General features: G+C 32.0%; 1 protein-coding gene across 3 annotated transcripts; it reads right to left on the bottom strand.

Moving 5' to 3' along the window:
• LOC134681361 (uncharacterized) lies at positions 1-11,022 on the bottom strand. 3 transcript variants are annotated; one of them, XM_063540958.1, is made up of 5 exons: positions 10,927-11,022; positions 6,749-6,997; positions 6,119-6,336; positions 4,222-4,357; positions 1-2,833 (listed from the first exon to the last, which is right to left on the bottom strand). In XM_063540958.1, exons 2-5 carry the CDS (start codon positions 6,972-6,974, stop codon positions 489-491), a joined length of 2,925 nt encoding a protein of 974 aa, XP_063397028.1. In that variant the 5' UTR covers positions 6,975-6,997; positions 10,927-11,022; the 3' UTR covers positions 1-488. The 3 variants fall into 3 exon arrangements, with proteins under 3 accessions (XP_063397028.1, XP_063397029.1, XP_063397030.1); XM_063540959.1 differs by lacking the exon at positions 6,749-6,997 and having other exon boundaries at positions 2-2,833; positions 10,927-10,998; XM_063540960.1 differs by lacking the exons at positions 4,222-4,357; positions 6,749-6,997; positions 10,927-11,022 and having other exon boundaries at positions 2-2,833; positions 6,119-6,268.
• Between the last annotated feature and the right edge of the window lie 9,041 nt (positions 11,023-20,063).

Consider the following 20,063-nt stretch of genomic DNA (forward strand, 5'->3'; position numbering starts at 1 on the left):
CAATGAAGAATTTTCAAATCTTTCTGTATATACACAGATAGCGTTGCTAACAACAAAGTTCGTTATGATCATGTTGTCAACAAAAAATAGATCACAGATGGATTTCGCTTCTCAAAGAGAATAAATACACGCATGTGTATTTTATATTAAAATAAGTGATCAACTAGAAATACTGAAAACCGTATGATTGAAGTTTAATCTTGACCAGAATAAATAAACAGAAAATAATGTATATTTTAAAGTGTTTCAAATGTAAACAAATGTTACAGACAATTTGAACGCATTGTGAATTTCAAGATCATAACTTATGAAACATTAAATATACCTTGTACACACGAAATGTACACGTAAATACGGTAATTGAAATCAACATCATTTAAAAATTCTGAATATAAAATTTAGCAAAAAATAAGGTGTCAAATCTAGTACATGAATGATATATATTTCAATTATAATGTCAAATTTATTTGGAATTGGTTTAATATAAGTCATATAATAGAACAGCAAGAATACACAGAACCGTTTACAATCGTAGTTCTATCAGGATTACAATGATGTCTTTTACATGTAAGCTCCATACTTGTATGCCCTTCGATATTAGCAGCTATATTAAGCCTCTCTGTGTGTGACATATGTCTTTTAAGAATTTCAGCAATGTCATTGTGACCTTTCTTGAGCGCGATATAAAATGCGGTTTTGTTATATGTTGTTCGAATATTTGGTTTCCCACCATTACGTAACAGAAGGTTAACAATTTTAATTTCACCGTGTCTTGCAGCTACAAATATTGGCGATTCGTTGTAAACATCACAAATATTTACGTCCGCTTTATGAGCAATGAGAATTTCAACAACAGAAAATTCCCCTTGAAGTGCAGCGACGAACATTGGTGTTTTTAAATCTTGTGCTGCTGCATTAACATTTGCTCCATTTTGTATTAAAAGTTCAACGATTTCTGTATTACCTACGGCAGCAGCATAAAATAATGGCGAACACTTTCTACTATTAACAATATTAGGATCTGCTTTATGTTGTAATAATATTTTCACTATAGTCTTCCAATCATACCATGAAGCTATTGAAAGAGGTGTGCCATTCTTCTTTGTGTGTAGATTAGGGTCCGCTTCATAGTTCATTAATAAATTGACCATATCGGTATGGCCTTTTCTCGATGCAAGCCATAAAGGTGATTCATTATTTTCATTTATTATATTCGGATCACATTTTTGGTTCAAAAAATATTTTACAATTTCAAAATGATTGTTGTCTGCTGCTTCATGAAGTGGAGTTCTCCCTGCATAAAAGTCGTCCTGTCTACATCTGTAACAATCTTTTTTCGTTTTGAATAGCAACTTAACAATATCGAGATATCCCTTTGATGAGGCTATGTAGATAGGTGTCTCTCCTCTGTGCCAATAATCCTGCCGATATAAATGTAGGTCACAGCCGTGTGTTAACAATAGTTTAACAATGATAGTATGACCCTCTTCCGCAGCTAAGTAGAGAGGTGTTCTACCCATTTTATCACGAACATTTACGTCAAGGTTAAATTTTAAAAGCATTTCAACGATATCGTAGTGTCCTTTCTTCACAACGTCTAAAAACGGAGACTCTCCGGAAAATAAAAGCGAGGTTTTATTTAAGCTAATTCGTCGCTGTATGTTTGCAATAAATTTGTAACGGAAAGATTCAAATTGCAACTGTCTGTTTGTAAAGACAGTACATCCGAATCCATTGACTATATCTTTATAAAGACGATCAAAATATTGATTTTCTTGGTTCTTATTTATCTTAATGATACATTCATCCATATCTTCTTCTATTGATTCAAATTGGAATCGATCACGAATAAATTCGGCTGGGCAGAGTTCTAGAAGAAGGTCTTTCGTGTGTTCCCCATAAAACGAGGCCAAAATATCAAATAATTTATCATGAATAACACGATATTCATTTCTGGTTTTCTTTACATAAGAGTTCTTGAGACTTTCAATTTGATTCCTCACAACTGCAATGGACAACTGTTGGGATGTTAAGAAGATATCGGAAAGATGGTACAAAATATCTTTCATTGCTTTATTGCGTAGAGAAATGTCATCATCGGTAATACAATTATTGTATAAGACAAAAAGAGATAGTGTTGCGATGGTTGTCTGGTCATCTTCGTTCATCAGGGACAGTAAATCATCTTTTAATATTTCTACCGGACTAGAAAAGAACTTCACAATGTCAGAAGTACTTTTATGAAGGAAAAGCCTACATAAGAGTGGGAAGCAGTCGAAATGGATGAGATTTTTGTGTCGTTTTAACGTTTGAATTTGTCCAGAAGATAAATATTTTTCTGCAATTAGATATCTCTCTTCGTCTGATAAAGCAAACGTAGCACACATCAAATCTATTCTATCTGCGGATATATTAAATCGATGAAACTTTTTATCATGGAAAATATGTGATCGACATGTCATGAAAATTTTAACTTTACCCTGCACGAGGATCTTTTGTATATCACCCGAAAGTTTAATCCATGTGTTAAGTGTTTGCACGTCTATAGAATATTTGCCACATAAATCATCGAAAATGAATATCTGCTGACTATTTGGGTTATAATATTGGGTAATATCAGTCGGAAAAAAGGCCGGTATTATATCATAGTCCTGTTTATCATGTAATATTAAAGCTACGTAGTGTACAGACGTAGACTTCCCACATCCCGAGGGGCCAATAACAAAAATGACGTTTGTTGTAGTATTCATGTCTTCTAATGCTTTTATAGCTGTTGTCTCAACTACATTTTTAACTTCGTCTCTCCATTCTTTAATTTTTTCATCGTGAACTTCTGAAGAGAAAATTGAATACAATATAGCAATGTTTTTAGTTTTGTTGACATTGTTGTTATTGGCAATAAAATAAAGAGATCCTCGAAATGTTTATTATAGGTACAGAAGTGTAATATTTCTCGAAAATTAGTTCTATCAAAAATAATTGCTGTTTATTTATATTCCACCATTCCTTTTGTAATTGAAAAATCGAATGTTTTGATGATGTTCTTTCATTTGTACAATGCATTTTTTTCTGATTGAGTTACGTTAATATATCCCCAATAATTCGAAATAAAAAAAAAAACGACAGACGTTGATTACCTCGTCTCAGTGCCAGATTTGTACCACACACTTGACATAAGCAGTCACCTTAGTACCATAATCTATACGAAACGAGACCATTTCAGTTTTGAAATTATGAATGTCACCCCTAAGTAGCAGTGTACCAGCTTTATCTACAGAGGAGATATACATATTCCGTCTCATTGGATATTCATCTTCTAGTTTGACTTTGAATAACGTCCCCAGTGTCTGAGCAGAAAGTTAACGAACCACGGTTATGTCAAATAACGTCTCGTCCTTTTGATAAAAACATCTTCATCAAACAATACTCAGAACTTGTTGATAAATATGTCATTTTTCTTCACAAATTATACACGATGGACATGAAGTAAAGATTATAGGTACTGCCGGTGTTAATCATCTTAATAACATGCTATATTGTTCTTGTATTTGTCTTTGTAAGTTATTACTTTTACTGTTTATAGATATTGAAAGATGTGGTGTGAGTGCCAATGAGACAACTCTCTATTTTTGGAAATATTTATTCACGTGTTTCGGTATATATAAATCCCGTCATAGTGTTATTGTACTACAGTAAACTTTTGTATTCTAGTCTTTCGTATTTGCTAAATTATGTGTTTTTGTCTATATGTCATTATATATTTATATTTAAATACAGAGTAACGAATGTAAATGAGAAACGTGCGAAAGAGACAAAAAAACCCATGAAACAGCTTAACACAGTCCAAAAGCTTTTGTTTTTATTTGTTTTCATTGATAATTATGTTAATAACACAATGTTGACCGCTGTACACCAATTTTTTTTTACATTTTCCTTTTATTTCTTGTTGTTTTATTCATACATTAGTGTCAATATACTGGAATTGTATTCGACTGTCCTACAAGTGAGAGGTTCAGCTAGCTACAAAAATAAAAATTATTTCTCATAATGTAGTGTATCTAAATGAAAATAATTGACCTTTTATATCAGTAACTTTCATAAAAATAGATAAAGGTGACGATTGTAAAGTAAAATATAACTAATTCGCATTTTTCTTTCTTTGCTGTCTACATTAACAGATAGTATTGCTCATGGACAACTTCAACGCTATTTTCCACTCACCTTGCAAGCCTTTAGGTATTGTATTTCTAGTTACATTTAAATTTCTTATTTCTACCAATATTTCCTTATCAAGTTTGTAACTCTGGAGGTCACGGCATATCGCTTTAAATTTCTCGCCTCCAAGTCTAGTGATTGCCTTAAACACAAAGCAATATGTAGGTAAAAACTTAACCATTAAGCTTGTAATCTATATTTCTCAAAAGTTATCATTTTCGTGCATAACATTTAGAAATTTCTGGTAATCTTTGAACATTTTATTTTCAATCACAAATTTTTATATTCTTGTTTAGTTTTCCTAATTTGAATCAATTTAAAAATTGTCAGGAAGAATATCAACCTGAAATTAATGAACTTATGAGTATCTTATATCTGAAAAACACAAAACATCGCGGATGATTGTTGTAAAACGCTGCCTCTACTAGTTTAAAGTAGTTTAACCATTGATGTCTACACTTGGAAAAAAAGTATTGCAACACTTCCATTGAACACAATGTAAAATGACATGATTTTAAAATAGGTATATTTTGGTTTTTACCAAATACTCTTAACCCGTTTATGTTTTAAATTTGAATGTGTATTATTAACTGACATATAATCCAATATTAATGCTACATGGATAGGACATAACAGCTGCAAGTAAATAGTTTTTCGCGTCATAACTATTTTATTCGGTATAAAAGGACAAGACAAAGCTCGAATAACTGTTTCAGTACAGCTCTAAGGTTGCGTCGCTCTAGTCTTAATTGTGCATGAAATGTAATTTAATAACACGAATTCAATATTTAAACAACAAACGAATTAAAAGTATGTGGTAAAACCCAAATTCTACACTTTCTACAATTATGTAATTTTACATTGTTTAATTGAAGTGTTGCAATACGTTTTTCCAAGTGTATAGTTTCGTAAAATTTATTTTTTTATTGAATCACCATGAATAAACGAATTATATGTCGGAATTCAAATCGCACATCGTCTAAAAATAAACAAGTTGTGAATAAATTACACGTAAATTATTAAATGTTTGCAATCAACACTTAAAAATGTAAAATAACAAAAATACTAATAAATTCTTAACGAAAAGTCCCTAAGCAAAGGACTAAGGCGAATAAGAACCCTTTGTTGGTCCCAAAATGCAGCAGATTTAGAAAATTGATAAAATGTAATCTTTTTGCTATCTATTTGAAAGTAGAATACTTCTGTTTCATAAATATGGCCTATTTTTTTACAATACGATTCACAGGCATCTGTTTTACTGAAATCTACGCAACAGTTTCCGTCTTAAATGAAAGTGGTCGCATTTGTGTTCGTTTTTGATATCTAAAAGTAAGTTGTATTTGATGATAATAAAGGAATAAGTTGCCAATAAGAGCAGCAATGTTGGTTCCCATCGGAATGCCGTTTTTTTGTTACTGAAAGCGTTCTCCAAATGTATTATCAAATATTTTGTCAGTAAAAAAATCAAGCATCTTGTTAATAATAGTTTTTAAAAATTACGAGATATCTCTCACTTAGATAACATACATGAATCTACGTTGGTCATTATATTTCATGAAACAAAACAGTACCAACTCTTTCATTTTGTGTATTAGTTCGGAATGGGGGAATACTTAGATTAAGTGTAGAAAAGTCAAATGTTTTAATACTTTACGAAGATGAAACAGTCTTATATTTTTTGTACTCCTTAGGATATTTGGAATTTTAAAGTATCTACATTTGATGTAGAACATCTGAAGAAAAAGTAGTTTTACAATAACTTTGTAATGTTGCAATAGTTGAAATCAATGGTTTTGATATTTTTCTCTCACGCTTTTTTTCCCGATCATATAGTTTATAAATAAATGTATGTAACTATACCGTGTGCTACAAAACAGAACATTGTCGTATATTTATTTATTACCTTGCTTATTGCGTCCCATTGGATATTGAAATCTTCCTCTGACAATATTTTATGATCGGAATGTGCAATTTTGTTCCGATAGTACTTGATTCTTGTCAAATCGGCTTCAATACTTTCATCTGTATCACAGGGTAATATGTCTGCTACTTTAATGTTAGCCAAATTACGTAACAAACAAATCATTAGAGTTAAATCGAATGATAACGATGATGCAGCACCTGTGGAAAATCATAGTAAATTCAAAATAACAGTATGTGCATTTAAAAGAGAAGAGCTGTTATCGATTGTTATCATTTGTCAGGGAGCATTGTTTTATTGCTGTTGATGCTGTTTTTTTGTTTAGCTTTTGTTTAACGGCGATATATGGTCGAATCTAACATGTATTTTTTTTTGTATAATTAACTGAAAGGATGTTTTACAATGTAAGTGGCTTTTAATAATACGTATCATATTATCACGTAGGTTGACTTGTTATGTTTTGGTAAACATATGTCATGCATATGTGTATGTTTATTAGACAAAACTGTTGCTCAAAGTTATTTATGTTGGATTTTAATCATGATATGAAAACAAATTGATCACAGTTTCAGTCTCATATAGCGCATGTTATAGTGGAAATAATAATATTACCGACTAAAGGAAACAATAAATCCCATTGATTTTGATTTATAATCCGCCTCGATTTCAGAGATTTTAATGTTTTGAATCTGTGTTGATTTAAAACAGTTTGAAGACCGCCAGGATTAAACTGCTTGTCGAAATATTCCCTCACTGCTGGTGGGGCTACTTTAAATACTAAATTCGCTATCCGTAAATGATTGTTTTCGTGGTCATGTTCGTTCATACCATCATCCATCACAGGAAATCCTGTTGCTAAATCTACAAAAAGAAAAGGCAAATAATTTCCACTGATGTATTTTACAGCTGGGGTGCATGTGTCAAAAAAGCAAACAATAATGGAAAACATCAGAAAGCATGAATTATCAAGAAAGAAATGATATACCATGTAGTAACTAGAATGAGATTGCATACACATGGTGCATAAAATATTATCACCACATACTTTTACTTAATGTAACGTTTTGGGGTTTGGTTGTCAGGATAATCGTCGTTACTTATGTGGTTCTTCGTTGAAGGAAGTAATATAACAAATCATAATGGAAGTTCAATAATTGCATTATTTCTATTATTAAGCAATACAACAAATAACTGCTTCAAAGAATACATGACCTGAAATAAAATACATTAATTATATGAAAAATAATACGGCAAGGTGCATTACTTGTACCAAGTTTAATAAAACATTTTTTCTAGCGCTAGGTGCAAGAAGATTTACTTGGTGAACTGCATTCAAAAACTTTACATACTTGGTGCACGAAAATCTGCTTTGTACACTGCATTTATATACTCTGCTAACTCAGTGCATTAAATATTATCACCCAGTACTCCAAAAGAGGGACGAAAGATACCAAATGGACAGTCAAACTCATAAATCGAAAATATACTGACAACGCCATGGCTTAAATTGAAAAAGACAAAAAAACATGGAAAACAAAAGAATAAACACAATGAACCCCTTCAAAAACTAAAAAAGCTAAGGGTGATCTCAGGTGTCCCGGAAAGGTAAGCAGATCCTGCTCCACATGTGCCACCGGTCGTGTTGCTTACGTAAAAACAAATCCGGTAAAAAGTCTTATTCGGTAGGTCACATTCATGAAAGGGAAGGGGATTGTAGTTACGACGTAAGTAACATATCCGATATCATTTGTGAAAAAGTTATTCAAAAAACGATCAACCAACTCGTGATGACGTCCGAAATTTACAAAGGTATGATTTCAACTTCACCATTTGGAATCCTGGTTTAATAGCTTCCTTGTGAGTAGCAACCCTCTATCAAGAAAATCATGATAGGAAATGCAAGCACGGGAATATCGTATCAATTAGGAGATATACCGTTTGCAGGTGCTGCCGGAATGTTGCTACTTAGAAATGGAAGCTTAAATCATCTCGTTTGTCGTAAAGTTTTGTTTTTACCCGACCCTCATGTCATGTCATGTGGAATTTTCGAAAATACATAAACATTTAATTTTTTTTTTATATAATTCATTATTTCGTGGAAGGGCAGACTAAAATTTTTCAGTGATACACACACAACAATTTAAGTTGTTTCCCACTAGAAAATCTACTTAAATAAGTACTTTTAGAAAAAAATCTGCTTTTCGAACACACCTACTCTGTTCTTTTGATTCATTAAAAAGATATTTCACTTGATCCATATATTTCATTTTTAAGTACTGTGAATATCTATGTTATAAAGTCGACCTGTAGTCTTGTGTTTTTATAAAAATTATACAATCTGAAGCGAGATAATGTATCAAATACTTTCATTTTATACGTTCTAAAGACAAATTATTCCACTCAAACACGTCCTTACATAAAAAGGTGCACTTGATTTTCTCTTTTTGATACAATTGTTGCCCATTTTTGGAATTTTATTTCTTGAGTCACATAATGGAGGGACAGAAACAAAAATCAAGGAACAGATAGATTGATATGTTCTCCGTCCGTGGTACATTTAAAAATCGGAGGTTATGCATTTTTTTTTTAGATCCAATTGAATGGACACCCATGTCGTCGACTTGATATCTGATTGTTCTGCTTAATTGTGTAATTGTAAACTTATGCATGTTATGCAAATGGTAATTTATGCTAAAACAAAAATTTCGATTACGAATGTTGTTTACTCGTTTTTGTAACCTTCCACAACTTTTTTTAATTAATATTCCGTTAGCAGAGGGTTCTGACAAAACTAGTCACTGTGATCATAAACATATTTATAACAGTTACGATTATCTTTCAAGTTATTTGTCCACACGTTATGACTATCTTCTTTTGGAGTTACAATGATCTTCCATAAATTTTCAATGGCTATTATTTCGTTAACAAGGTCACATATGATATTAAGAACACACACACATACAACAGTACCGTACATGTCAACCTAGCGGCTGGGTAATTCTTTCAAACAATGCGTGTACACGGTGAATTAACAAACAAACGAGTTTACCTGTTTTGGGCTCCTCCATGTTGGGATCACCGTGACTGCAATTACAGTGATCAGTTTAACACCAGTGGTGTATCAAGTGTGGAACGGAGACCATTGTACAAATATCAGCTTTCAAATCAACGGGTCGTAACAATATAACATTTTTGAATATTTTACGCATTATGTCACGCGTTTAACAGCGTGTACTTCAATTGAAAGTTCCCAGTTTAACTTTCTTCAGCCCTTTTCTCTAAGATTGCCAAAAAATAATAAATGGTATAGTATTATATAGTTGCGGTCTATCATATACTTACTAATGGAGACGCATTTCGCATGCAGAAAGTTACGGAGCATGAATAGGATAAGGGTCAGCAAAATGCATTAAATAGTTGCTTTTCCTGCAATGTTTATGTGTTATGAATTATTTGTTAGCGCAATGATGACTTTCAAAAGACATATTTCCTACAGCCCTTGGATGGTGTATACTTAAATAAAAACAAACGTGTATGGTGTAAATTCACAGGTTGTAGGGTGTAATGGTGTTTTATGAATGGTGTAATGGTCTATGGTGTTAGTGGGAAGTTTACACCATCAAAAGACTGTACTTAGCAATAAATTTAGATACCAGGAATTTGTCTACAATACATTCATCATTGACACTAGAATCAGCATGTGAAAAAATGAAGGGAAATTAAGGTCCAAACACTCTGGAATGTTTTGTCAACTACAGCTAAGGTTTTACGAAACATGGGAAATGAAATCCTTAGTATTAAATATGAACATTTGGTAAATAGTTAATTCATGATTTTGACATTATTATTATCTATTGATATAGCTGTGTTTGTTACTGAGCTTTTAATACAAGAGATGAGGAAACCGCCACCAGAAGCGACATTGACAAAGAGATTTAAAATGAACTAAGGCAACGGAGATCTGTTGTTCTTTTAAGGTCATACAAAACACTGACTTGTTTCACCTCAAATCATGTTTTTGTCAAACTTTATCCTATTTTGATGCGTACAAAAAGCTATGAAACGTCTGATTTGATTAGAACAGTCGGTCAAGGACATAGTAGGGTAAATATCAATTCTCGCGTATACCCTCTCGTCCCAAAAGTTCGTATCTTTCGTAATCATTCCGTTCAATTAGCAGATTGTTAAACAAGCTAAAATACTAGCCGGAATCCCAATGAAAGTATTCCAATACAGTTTCTATTTATGAGTACAAAATGATATAGTGTATAACTGCATTGTGTTATGACTAGAATTCTAAATTTAAACAGACGTTGAAAGTAGGGAAAACTTTGAATTTGCAAGATTTGAACTACTTCTATTTCGCATTTTTGAATTCAGGCCTGGTCAGTAAAAACATACAATAGTATTTATTTTAAACAAAATAATTCCTACGCATAGTTGTAAATTATTTCAGTTATGTTGTTATTAACTGAAAGGTCAAGGACTTTGGATCAGTGTAGAATTCTTATGAACATTTCTTTTGCAAAGTAAAAAGATATATGAAATGATAGAATTAGGACACTTTTGCGCTGCTTTTCAGATTACTAGTACTTAATATGTAATTAAAGGTATATTGATTTTTTTCAGCATCAGGTATAGTTATGAACTGAAATTCTTGCCACTTGATTTAACCTACAATAAAGGGACCCATTAACGCATGAAATTTCAGAATTTAACTTTAACAAGTTAAATTGAACAAGATGAATTGAAAGTTGTCTTCCTGAATAGAGTAATATTTGTTAACATACCTTAAGTCAGCAAGTATTTGTATTTAACTGAAGATAATTTGTAACAAGTTGTGTATGTCTGTCTCAATCCGGTCTAATTCATACAGAACAGTTTTTTTCCGGATACATTCACTTATCCATAAATTAAACAAACGAGGCTCGTAAGGGATTTTTCCTGCATATATTGGTATGAAACAAATACTTACAAAAAAACAAGCTCAAAGGTACATTCCATAAAAACGTACCAAACTATATCAACCAATTGAATGCATGGATAACACCTGCTGAGTTATTGCTGACTAAAGTACAAGAGTAAGTATGTTCTCTTTTAATAAACAATAGAATCATATCTAATTCATTGAAAATAGAATTTTCACAACTCGAAAATTCCCTTGTCCAAGTATATAACGCCACAGTCTCCTTTCTATTCGAACCATTTTTGACTTGTTACAAAGGTACCCCTCTATTTAGATCATCACCAGATATTATTTTTTTCTATTTCAATTCATAGTTCTAAGTTGATCTTAAAGCTTTTAACCCTTATTGATTAACGTTATCAAAAGGAAGTTGGATTTTGGTTTTTAAGGACAATGGCGTCAGTGTTTGTGTTATTGTTTCCTGATTGATAATGGACACTGATGGTCTTAATCAAAATGTCGGGTTTTTTTTGCAGAGAAGATATATATCAGGCAAAACAAAACTTACTAAAGATATAAAGAAACAAATGAAGCATCGTGAAAAACTGAACAGAAGGGTTGTCTGTTAATGAACGACAACTATATCGATACGTAATCAGTGAAGAACAAAGAAGTATAGCTAGGAACAAGAATTAATATAATTATATAATTAATAAAGTAATTATATAAAGCCAAAAAAAGAAAGAAACAAAAATGTCACTACAAAGATCTAAATCAAAGGATCACATCTAAAAATTAGACAATGAAAAACCTAACTAGGTGAGTTTCCCTTTCTTGAACCCAGTAAATTATATCATACAATCTAAATGTGCATTTACACTGTTATCATATACATCAACATTACATGTATGTGTTAATGATATATGTATATATTTGCAGATCAATTTGTTGACCTAGAACCACTCAAATTACTCTATTTAAAATATAAGCGTAAATGGATATCGTGTTAAACAACGAAAATATCATCCTTCATTTCTGTTTTTTAAAGAACAAATTTGATACAGTTTTAACAGAAGGAAAACCCAATGTAATGTATAGATATTCTTTTTAAGGTAAATAGGGATTTTTTAAATAAACAATTGGTTTCACGGTCAGTTTAAATAATAACGCTAATTAAATGTAAGAATAAATTAGAAAATAAAGAAAAATAAGCTAAACAAATAGAAAAACGAGGTGCTACAATGTAATGAACGAATTAGAAATAAAAAAATAGAACAGAAAATTCATCAAAATTAAAAAACACAGAAGTATAGACTCCCATTCAATACTCCTATATGCAGGTTAAAACATTCAACATTGACCGTTATTGAAGTAGTATTACACAACATGTACGTCAAATTGAAGCAGACGTCAACGTTTTTTGTTTTTGAATTTTACAAAAAATTGTAGAACCTTCTGTCATCCTAAATAGTCGTAACGCTTATAAAAAAAATATTAGCTACATACATGTATACGAATTATGATAAAAAAAATTGAGCAAGATTTTTGCTGTTTCAAAAGAAAACTATGGTTCAATTGATAAAATAGATATCTGTGATATGGTGGTGTCAAAATGACCCAACATGCCAAAAAAGGCGTGCCAAATACGTCTGAGGTAATTTATTTCTGGGATAGGAAAATCCCTAGTTTTTCGAAAAGTATCGGTAAATTTATAAAAATAACCATATATTGTGTAAATAGTTATCATTGATGAAATAATAATTATAACTTAATACGCCAGACACACGTTTCGTCTACATAAGACTCATCAGTGCGCTCAGATCAAAATAGTTGTGTTTACTACGTCTAAGATTATTATCTATTCTCTGTATAAGAAAACCTTAGTTTTCGAAAAATTCTATGTTCTGTAACGGTTAATTTATAAAAATGACCATATATTTTAATTGATATTAATGTCAACATCGAAGTGCTGAAAAGTGGGCTGGTGAAACCCTTGGAGAGAACACGTCCACCCGCAGTGTCATCGACCCAGTGGTGTCAATAGTAATCAAAGGTACCAGGATTATAATTTAATACGCCATTTGCGCTTTTCGTCTACAAAAAATGTGTTATTAATACTCTGAATGGCTTTTAAAAAGTATTAAGTTGTATTAATGTGATTTATCAGGTCAACACCGCTCATGTTGGATATTCTTGATAATGTGGAAAAGTTGTCAGGTCTGATTATAGTTTTAACTGAATAATAAATATGTTTTGTAGACTGAAACAGACAAGGAAAAGGTCGTTATAGTTGCTCACCTGTTTTACTTTTCAATGTCAACATTCGTTTCTCCAAAGTACGTATCTGAACAGAATGATCATTTGCCTAAACCACTTTTCAACTAAAGGTTGAATTATTGTCTTCGCAATCGGAACTACTCGGCCTTTCTGGTTGCACAAAGCACTGCAGAGCGATATTTGCCGAATAGTAAATACTGATTGTCTCTGAAAACACTACAGTTATCCATTCCATGAATTGAACCATTATTTGCTTGTGAAACAGCAAACATCTTGCTTTAAATGTTTTTGCCTAAATCGTTCATGTGTCTTAAAAATCACTTATAAACGTTACGACTATGAAAGCTAAAGAAAAATACAAACGTAGATGTCTAATTCCATTGTCTGTAATACTACTTCAATGACGGCCAATTTTGATTATTTTTTACCTGCATATAGGAGTCTTGCATAGAGGTCTTTACAAAGTTGAAGAGCATTGAGGATCCAAAATTCCCAAAAATTGTGCCAACTACTAAAACAGAAATAATCTACGTTATGTTGAAACTATATTTCTTATTCAGTTGATATAATTTTAAAGTTTATTTAAGGTGAAAATACTCAGGGAATATATCCGCGCGCTGGTAGCACAGTACCATTTTACATCCAATATCTCACTTAATATTTTTATGACGTACAAAGCTAATACAACATGCGTATTTTTGTGTATACATTTATAACATGAGCTGCATCGGATAGAGATCGACAGTATTAACTACATACTGGTGATAAATATAAAAACGCAAAAATAATGTTAGTTTGCCGACAACCCGTCATGCTCGATGGACGCCAGATTGTATTATAAATATTCACAAAAATTATTATCATCATTATTATAATGCATATATAATTCAACATCATACTATTCCTGTGTGTGCATTATCCTTAATACACCAAAACCAACTTCTGAGTAAATGCACCCTTCATAGACGGCCAGGGACGACCAGGAACAACCAGAGATAAAAAAATATAGAATTAATTAAAATGCTCTAAAAACCTGTGTCAGTGGATGCCAAGCGCGCAATCCCGACTACAGGAACAGGTGCTCTGACCTACACCTTAAACATGTGTGTATTGGCAAATTAAACATGTTAAAATGCAATAAAAATATCAACGTGTATACATGTACATCAAAAACGAAAGTTGAGTGTTCACTCGTTGTACGACAGATAGAAAGTGACCCTTTGCTTTATCGCTAGAAATTTAACCCATTTGTAACTATGTGTGACCTTATAATATATTCATACTACCCGTACACGTCAATACAATATTACCCCGCTATACTTAATTGAAACACGAGAAAACACAATTATGCAAGTGTCTGCATACATGTACATGCATATAAATGTGAAAGACTTTGATTGATTTTAGAACATTTAAAAACGAAATTAAAATTGAACTATGGTCATTTTTGTATGGTTCTTATATTTACTAAATTTTCAAACTTGTTATGTTATCCAAGCTTATATGTATTTATTAACGTATAGTTGACATTAAACACACATCCTTTGATTTATCAACCAATTAGAAACTTATTGCTAGATGTCAATTTAGAATTCAAAATAAGGGGGATAGCCTACAATGACATTTTATTCTACCCTAGCTTTATTCTTAGAACAATTAGACATGTGAACTATATATCATGAGTGTTGTCACTCTCTTGTACATGGATATCAATAGCTACAGGATTACCCCCAAAAAAGTAAATTTAAACATCACGTCAAAAAGTAGAAATCTTTTTCATATAGATTTAATAGACCGTTGGTTGCCCTGTTTGAATGGTTTTACACTAGTTATTTTTGTGGCCCTTGATAGCTCGTGAGCCAAAGCTCCACGTTGAAGGCCGTACCTTGATGGTTAACTCTTATAGATTGTTACTTGGATAGAAAGTTGACTCATTTGTAACTCACACCACATCTTCCTATATCTATCTATTTACCTCTTAATTTCGTCTTTACTTAGCGATAGTAATCAAATAATGTAATATTTTTTTTATTTGTGAACGGCATGAACTCCAAATGGAAGGAACACGGATTGCGCCGATACGATGCGCGTAACTTGTTGAGAATGCTTCCACGGCTTTGTTATTTCAAATCTGTCACGACACAGGAGGGACAGTTCTGGTATATATTTGGATTATACGACTATATTTATAAAGCTCAAAGAACAATAAAACATTACTCTTTTGTGAGTTGAGATAAATTTTGGTCAACAAATTTATGTTAGTTAAAGTAAAACCTCTGTATACTCATGGTGCAAAAGTGAGTTCTGTCTCAACAAATGTCCTATCATTTCAACTAAAATCGATATTTTTAAGAAAAATATTACCAAATAAATGTATTAACGATATTTATAATATAGATACAAAAAGATGTAGATATGTCTGAAGTTATATTGCTTATTTGGCCATAATTTTCGTTTTCATCATTTGATGGGTTAAATGCAATATTTTGGTAAGAATGATAGTAAACTTTTCAAGAAATATTTTTCTTTGTGTTCATCTCGCCAGAAAATCTAAATGAGCATGATTAATAAAAAAAAATACAAGTTATAACATGTACAAAAGTACCTCATACATGTTATAACATGTACAAAATATTGCATAAAAATGGTTTTAACTTGTACAAAATTAGAAAATGAAAATATGTTTCTATTATTACAACAAATGCCATTAACCTCAATAATATTTTTATCATTGTCCATTCATGTTAGAGTGATACATTTTTGATACAGTTAGTGACCAGATAAATAGTTTTTATAGTTACGTTTTACCTTAAAGACTTTTAAAATACACATGTAGTCAATAAACGTTCTTCGGTATTCTAACCTGGTATTCAAACAGAAGAAGACTTGGGGGAGGCAATATTTGAAGGAAGTTCTGTATCCAATAAGACTGAAAGTGAAGACCCTTTTACCAAGACGGAAAATAATACCAACACTGAAATTGAAACTAAAATAAAATGTCAGAGACGGACATAATTACTGACACAAACACAAAAACTGATTGTGAATTTGAATAGTCATGTATCAGCAGACAACAATGAACAAACTATTGAGTTAGAATCAGAAACAATGGTTATTAAATGAAGTGATTATAACATGGTTTGTAAGAAAGTACCAACATGACATCTACTGGTAACCCTCCCTGAAAGAGGGCGCTTTTTGGTGGCGAAATTCCTGCTGTCAATACCAGTGAGGGTTGGTCTGAAATCTCAAATATTGACATCATGCGTGCACTAAAGAGGGCCCATTCTGGCCAGTAGGTACAAGCTAGTGCCTTGACAAAAAACTGAAAAACTCGATAAATTGTTCTCTACCAAGGTGACAACTTTATTATTCCTATTCCGTATTTTGATATGGGCCCTACCGATGAGAAAAACACAAAAGGCGTGATGATGAATGTGAATGACTATGGCAGCTATAAAATTGAAACTAATGACCTAGTTGGACAAATAAAGGGATACTTCACTTTTGTAATCGCCAAGTTTAATTTCTTGCAAAAGCAACTTCCAATGTGTTTTGAGTCCCAATGAAAGATATGCGTGTGAGAGAGATGGTGCGTAAGATATCATTAAGTGGAGGGCAAAGTTTTGTGCATTGACAGTGTAAGAAAGACAGTTGTAAGTCAAGTGGGTGTAAATGTAGAAGCATGAATGTTTTGTGCAACTCAAACGTGACACATGTTTTTGTCTTGTAGCAACAAGTATAAAACAACTTGTTTCTAAAATGTATGAAAATGAAGTTTTTTATGCAAGGTGTGAATAATGCACATTCTTTTGCATTTTATTATTGTCCTTTCATTAGATAAATTTCACTCTTGAATGTTTATTCTGCTTTATTGTTATTTTTAAAATTTGTACAGGTTAAAACCATTTTTAATCAATATTTTGTACAAGTTATAAAAGAGGGACGAAAGATACCAAAGGGACAGTCAAACTCATAAATCTTAAACAAACTGAAAACGCCATGGCTAAAAATGAAAAAGACAAACAGAAAAACAATAGTACACATGACAAATCATAGAGAACTAAAGAATAAGCAACACGAACCCCACTAAAAACTAGGGGTGATCTCAGGTGCTCCGGAAGGGTAAGCAGATCCTGCTCCACATGTGGCACCCGTCGTGTTGCTTATGTGATTACAAATCCGGTAAATAGTCTAATTCAGTAGGTCACATTCATGAAAGGGAAGGGGGTTGTAGTTACGACGCAAGGAACATATCCGATATCATTTGTGAAACGGTTATTCCAAAACGGTCAACTAACTCGTGATGGCGTCCGTAAAATTTACAAAGGGATGATTTCAACTTCACCTTTTGGAACTCTTGGTTTAATAGCTTCTTTGTGAGCAGTAACCCTCTATCAAGAAAATCATGATAGGAAACCAAGCACGGGAATATCGTATCAATTGGGATATATATACCCCGTATGCAGGTGCTGCTGAAATGTTGCTACTTCAAAAATAGAAAGTTCACAATTGGAAAGCTGAAATCATCTCTTTTGTCGTAAAGTTTTGTTTTCAACCGACCCTCATTGTCAATTTCTAGATGTAAGTCAAGATATGAAGCCTACTTAACTCTATCTGTAGTATCCTTTATCTCCAATTCGATGGGATAACTGCGTTCCACATAGTCACCAAATTTTGAATTGTTTATTGAAAGAACGTCATCTATATAGCGGAAAGAAGCCTCATAATAATAAAGATTGTAAACATTATAACATGTACAACAATTTTGTACACGTTATAATCTGTACAAAATTGCAACTTGTACACGACATATACACATAATGTTGATTTTCAACCTCACAAAAGACAAAGACAAAAACGTATGTTTAGAAAGTTTGCTCCTCATTTCCAAATAAATAGCTTTCCATAACACTAGTATACATTCATAGGGAATTAATTATGGAACCGAAAAAGCAAAAAATATAGTGATCAATACATGCTTGTTTTTGAAATATTAGCCATTGGAATTTTGGCGGGAAAATGTTCGCTTTTGATTTGTCATAGCCTTATCATTGACCAGTAAAAATTCTCAAAAACTATCCAAAAAAAAAAGATTTTATAAGACGTTTACAAATGGCTTACAATTAAAAGATTGATAAAAAAAAGTGGGAGTCCATGTGCAAATTTTTTGGAGACTTCAATTGGTTAAAACCAGAGGATTTTAGAAATTTAACAAAAATTCCAAAACTTGACAAGCAAACATCCTCAAGTAGAATAAATCTACATACACTTTTTAACAAAACACTTGCAGTTATAAATGCTAAGCTCAGCGTACTCAATCTCGTTTATGAAAGTGCCTGCATACACTCATATATTGGCTGCTGCAGACTATGCTTGAAATGGTAAAGAATAAACAATATCTTGTTAATTGTCTACAATTGTTATATAATTAGAAAATTATTATTTAAAGAACTTTATCGGGGTTCAAAATGTTAAAAGAATAAATCGAAATAACATGTACATTTCTTACCCTCTCCAACATTAAAACTTAGATGAAATAAAAAAATAGTTATCAAAGGTACCAAGACTATAATTTAATACGCCAGATGCACGTTTCGTCTACATAAGACTCATCAGTGACGCTCATATCAAAGCAGTTGAAAAGCCAAACAAGTACCAAGTTGAAGAGCATTGAGGACCCACAATTCCAAAAAGTTTTGCCAAATATGGCTAAGGTATTCTCCTCATGGGATAAGAAAATCCTTAGTTTTTCGACTAATTCCAAGTTTGGAAACATGAAATTTATAAAAATGACAATATAATTGATATAGATATAGGAAGATGTGGTGTGAGTGCCAATGAGACAACTCTCCATCCAAATAACAATTTAAAAATTAAACCATTATAGGTTAAAGTACGGCCTTCAACACGGAGCCTTGGCTCACACCGAACAACAAGCTATAAAGGGCCCCAAAATTACTAGTGTAAAACCATTCAAAGGGGAAAACTAACGGTCTAATCTATATAAACAAAACGAGAAACGAGAAATACGTATATATTACATAAACAAACGACAACTACTGTACATCAGATTCCTGACTTAGGACAGGTGCAAACATTTGCAGCGGGATTAAACGTTTTAATGGGCCCAAACCTTCTCCCTTTTTCTGAAACAATAGCATAACATCACAACATATAAAAACATACGATAAAATATCAATTAGCAGACTTAACTCAATCAAAATACGTATGATTACACAAAGAACGAATAAATTTGATCTGCGATATCTGAATACAAATGCACAGTTAATTAAATATTAGAGACAAACAGTCATGACCAAAAGGCTATCAAACAAATTCAAACACACTGAGAAATATTTAACCAATCAAGGTTCACTTTAGAAAAAAACCGGTTTTTTATAATCTTGAAGTTTATACAAATGTTGTAAGAATAAGTGAAAAATTGAAGATATTACAAATAATCAAAGCTGGTATACAGCCAAGATCCATATAAATAAAAAATGACAAAAAAGCATTATAAACAGTATCAACAGGTCGAATTAACAAGAAAATACGATTTGAGAGTACTCGCAGTTACTGACAGCTAGTTAAAAGCCAAAACCAATTAATAGTAAAAAATCATGCATCAGAGACTAAAATCGACTAAAACACATCACAGGGATTTAGTATTTTAACGTCATTAATAGTCAAAGAAGACATGACTTGTGCAATGCCAAAAATAAATGTATCGACAGGTAGTAG

This window comes from Mytilus trossulus, chromosome 8 (assembly GCF_036588685.1).
Source record: "Mytilus trossulus isolate FHL-02 chromosome 8, PNRI_Mtr1.1.1.hap1, whole genome shotgun sequence".
Taxonomy (NCBI): domain Eukaryota; kingdom Metazoa; phylum Mollusca; class Bivalvia; order Mytilida; family Mytilidae; genus Mytilus; species Mytilus trossulus.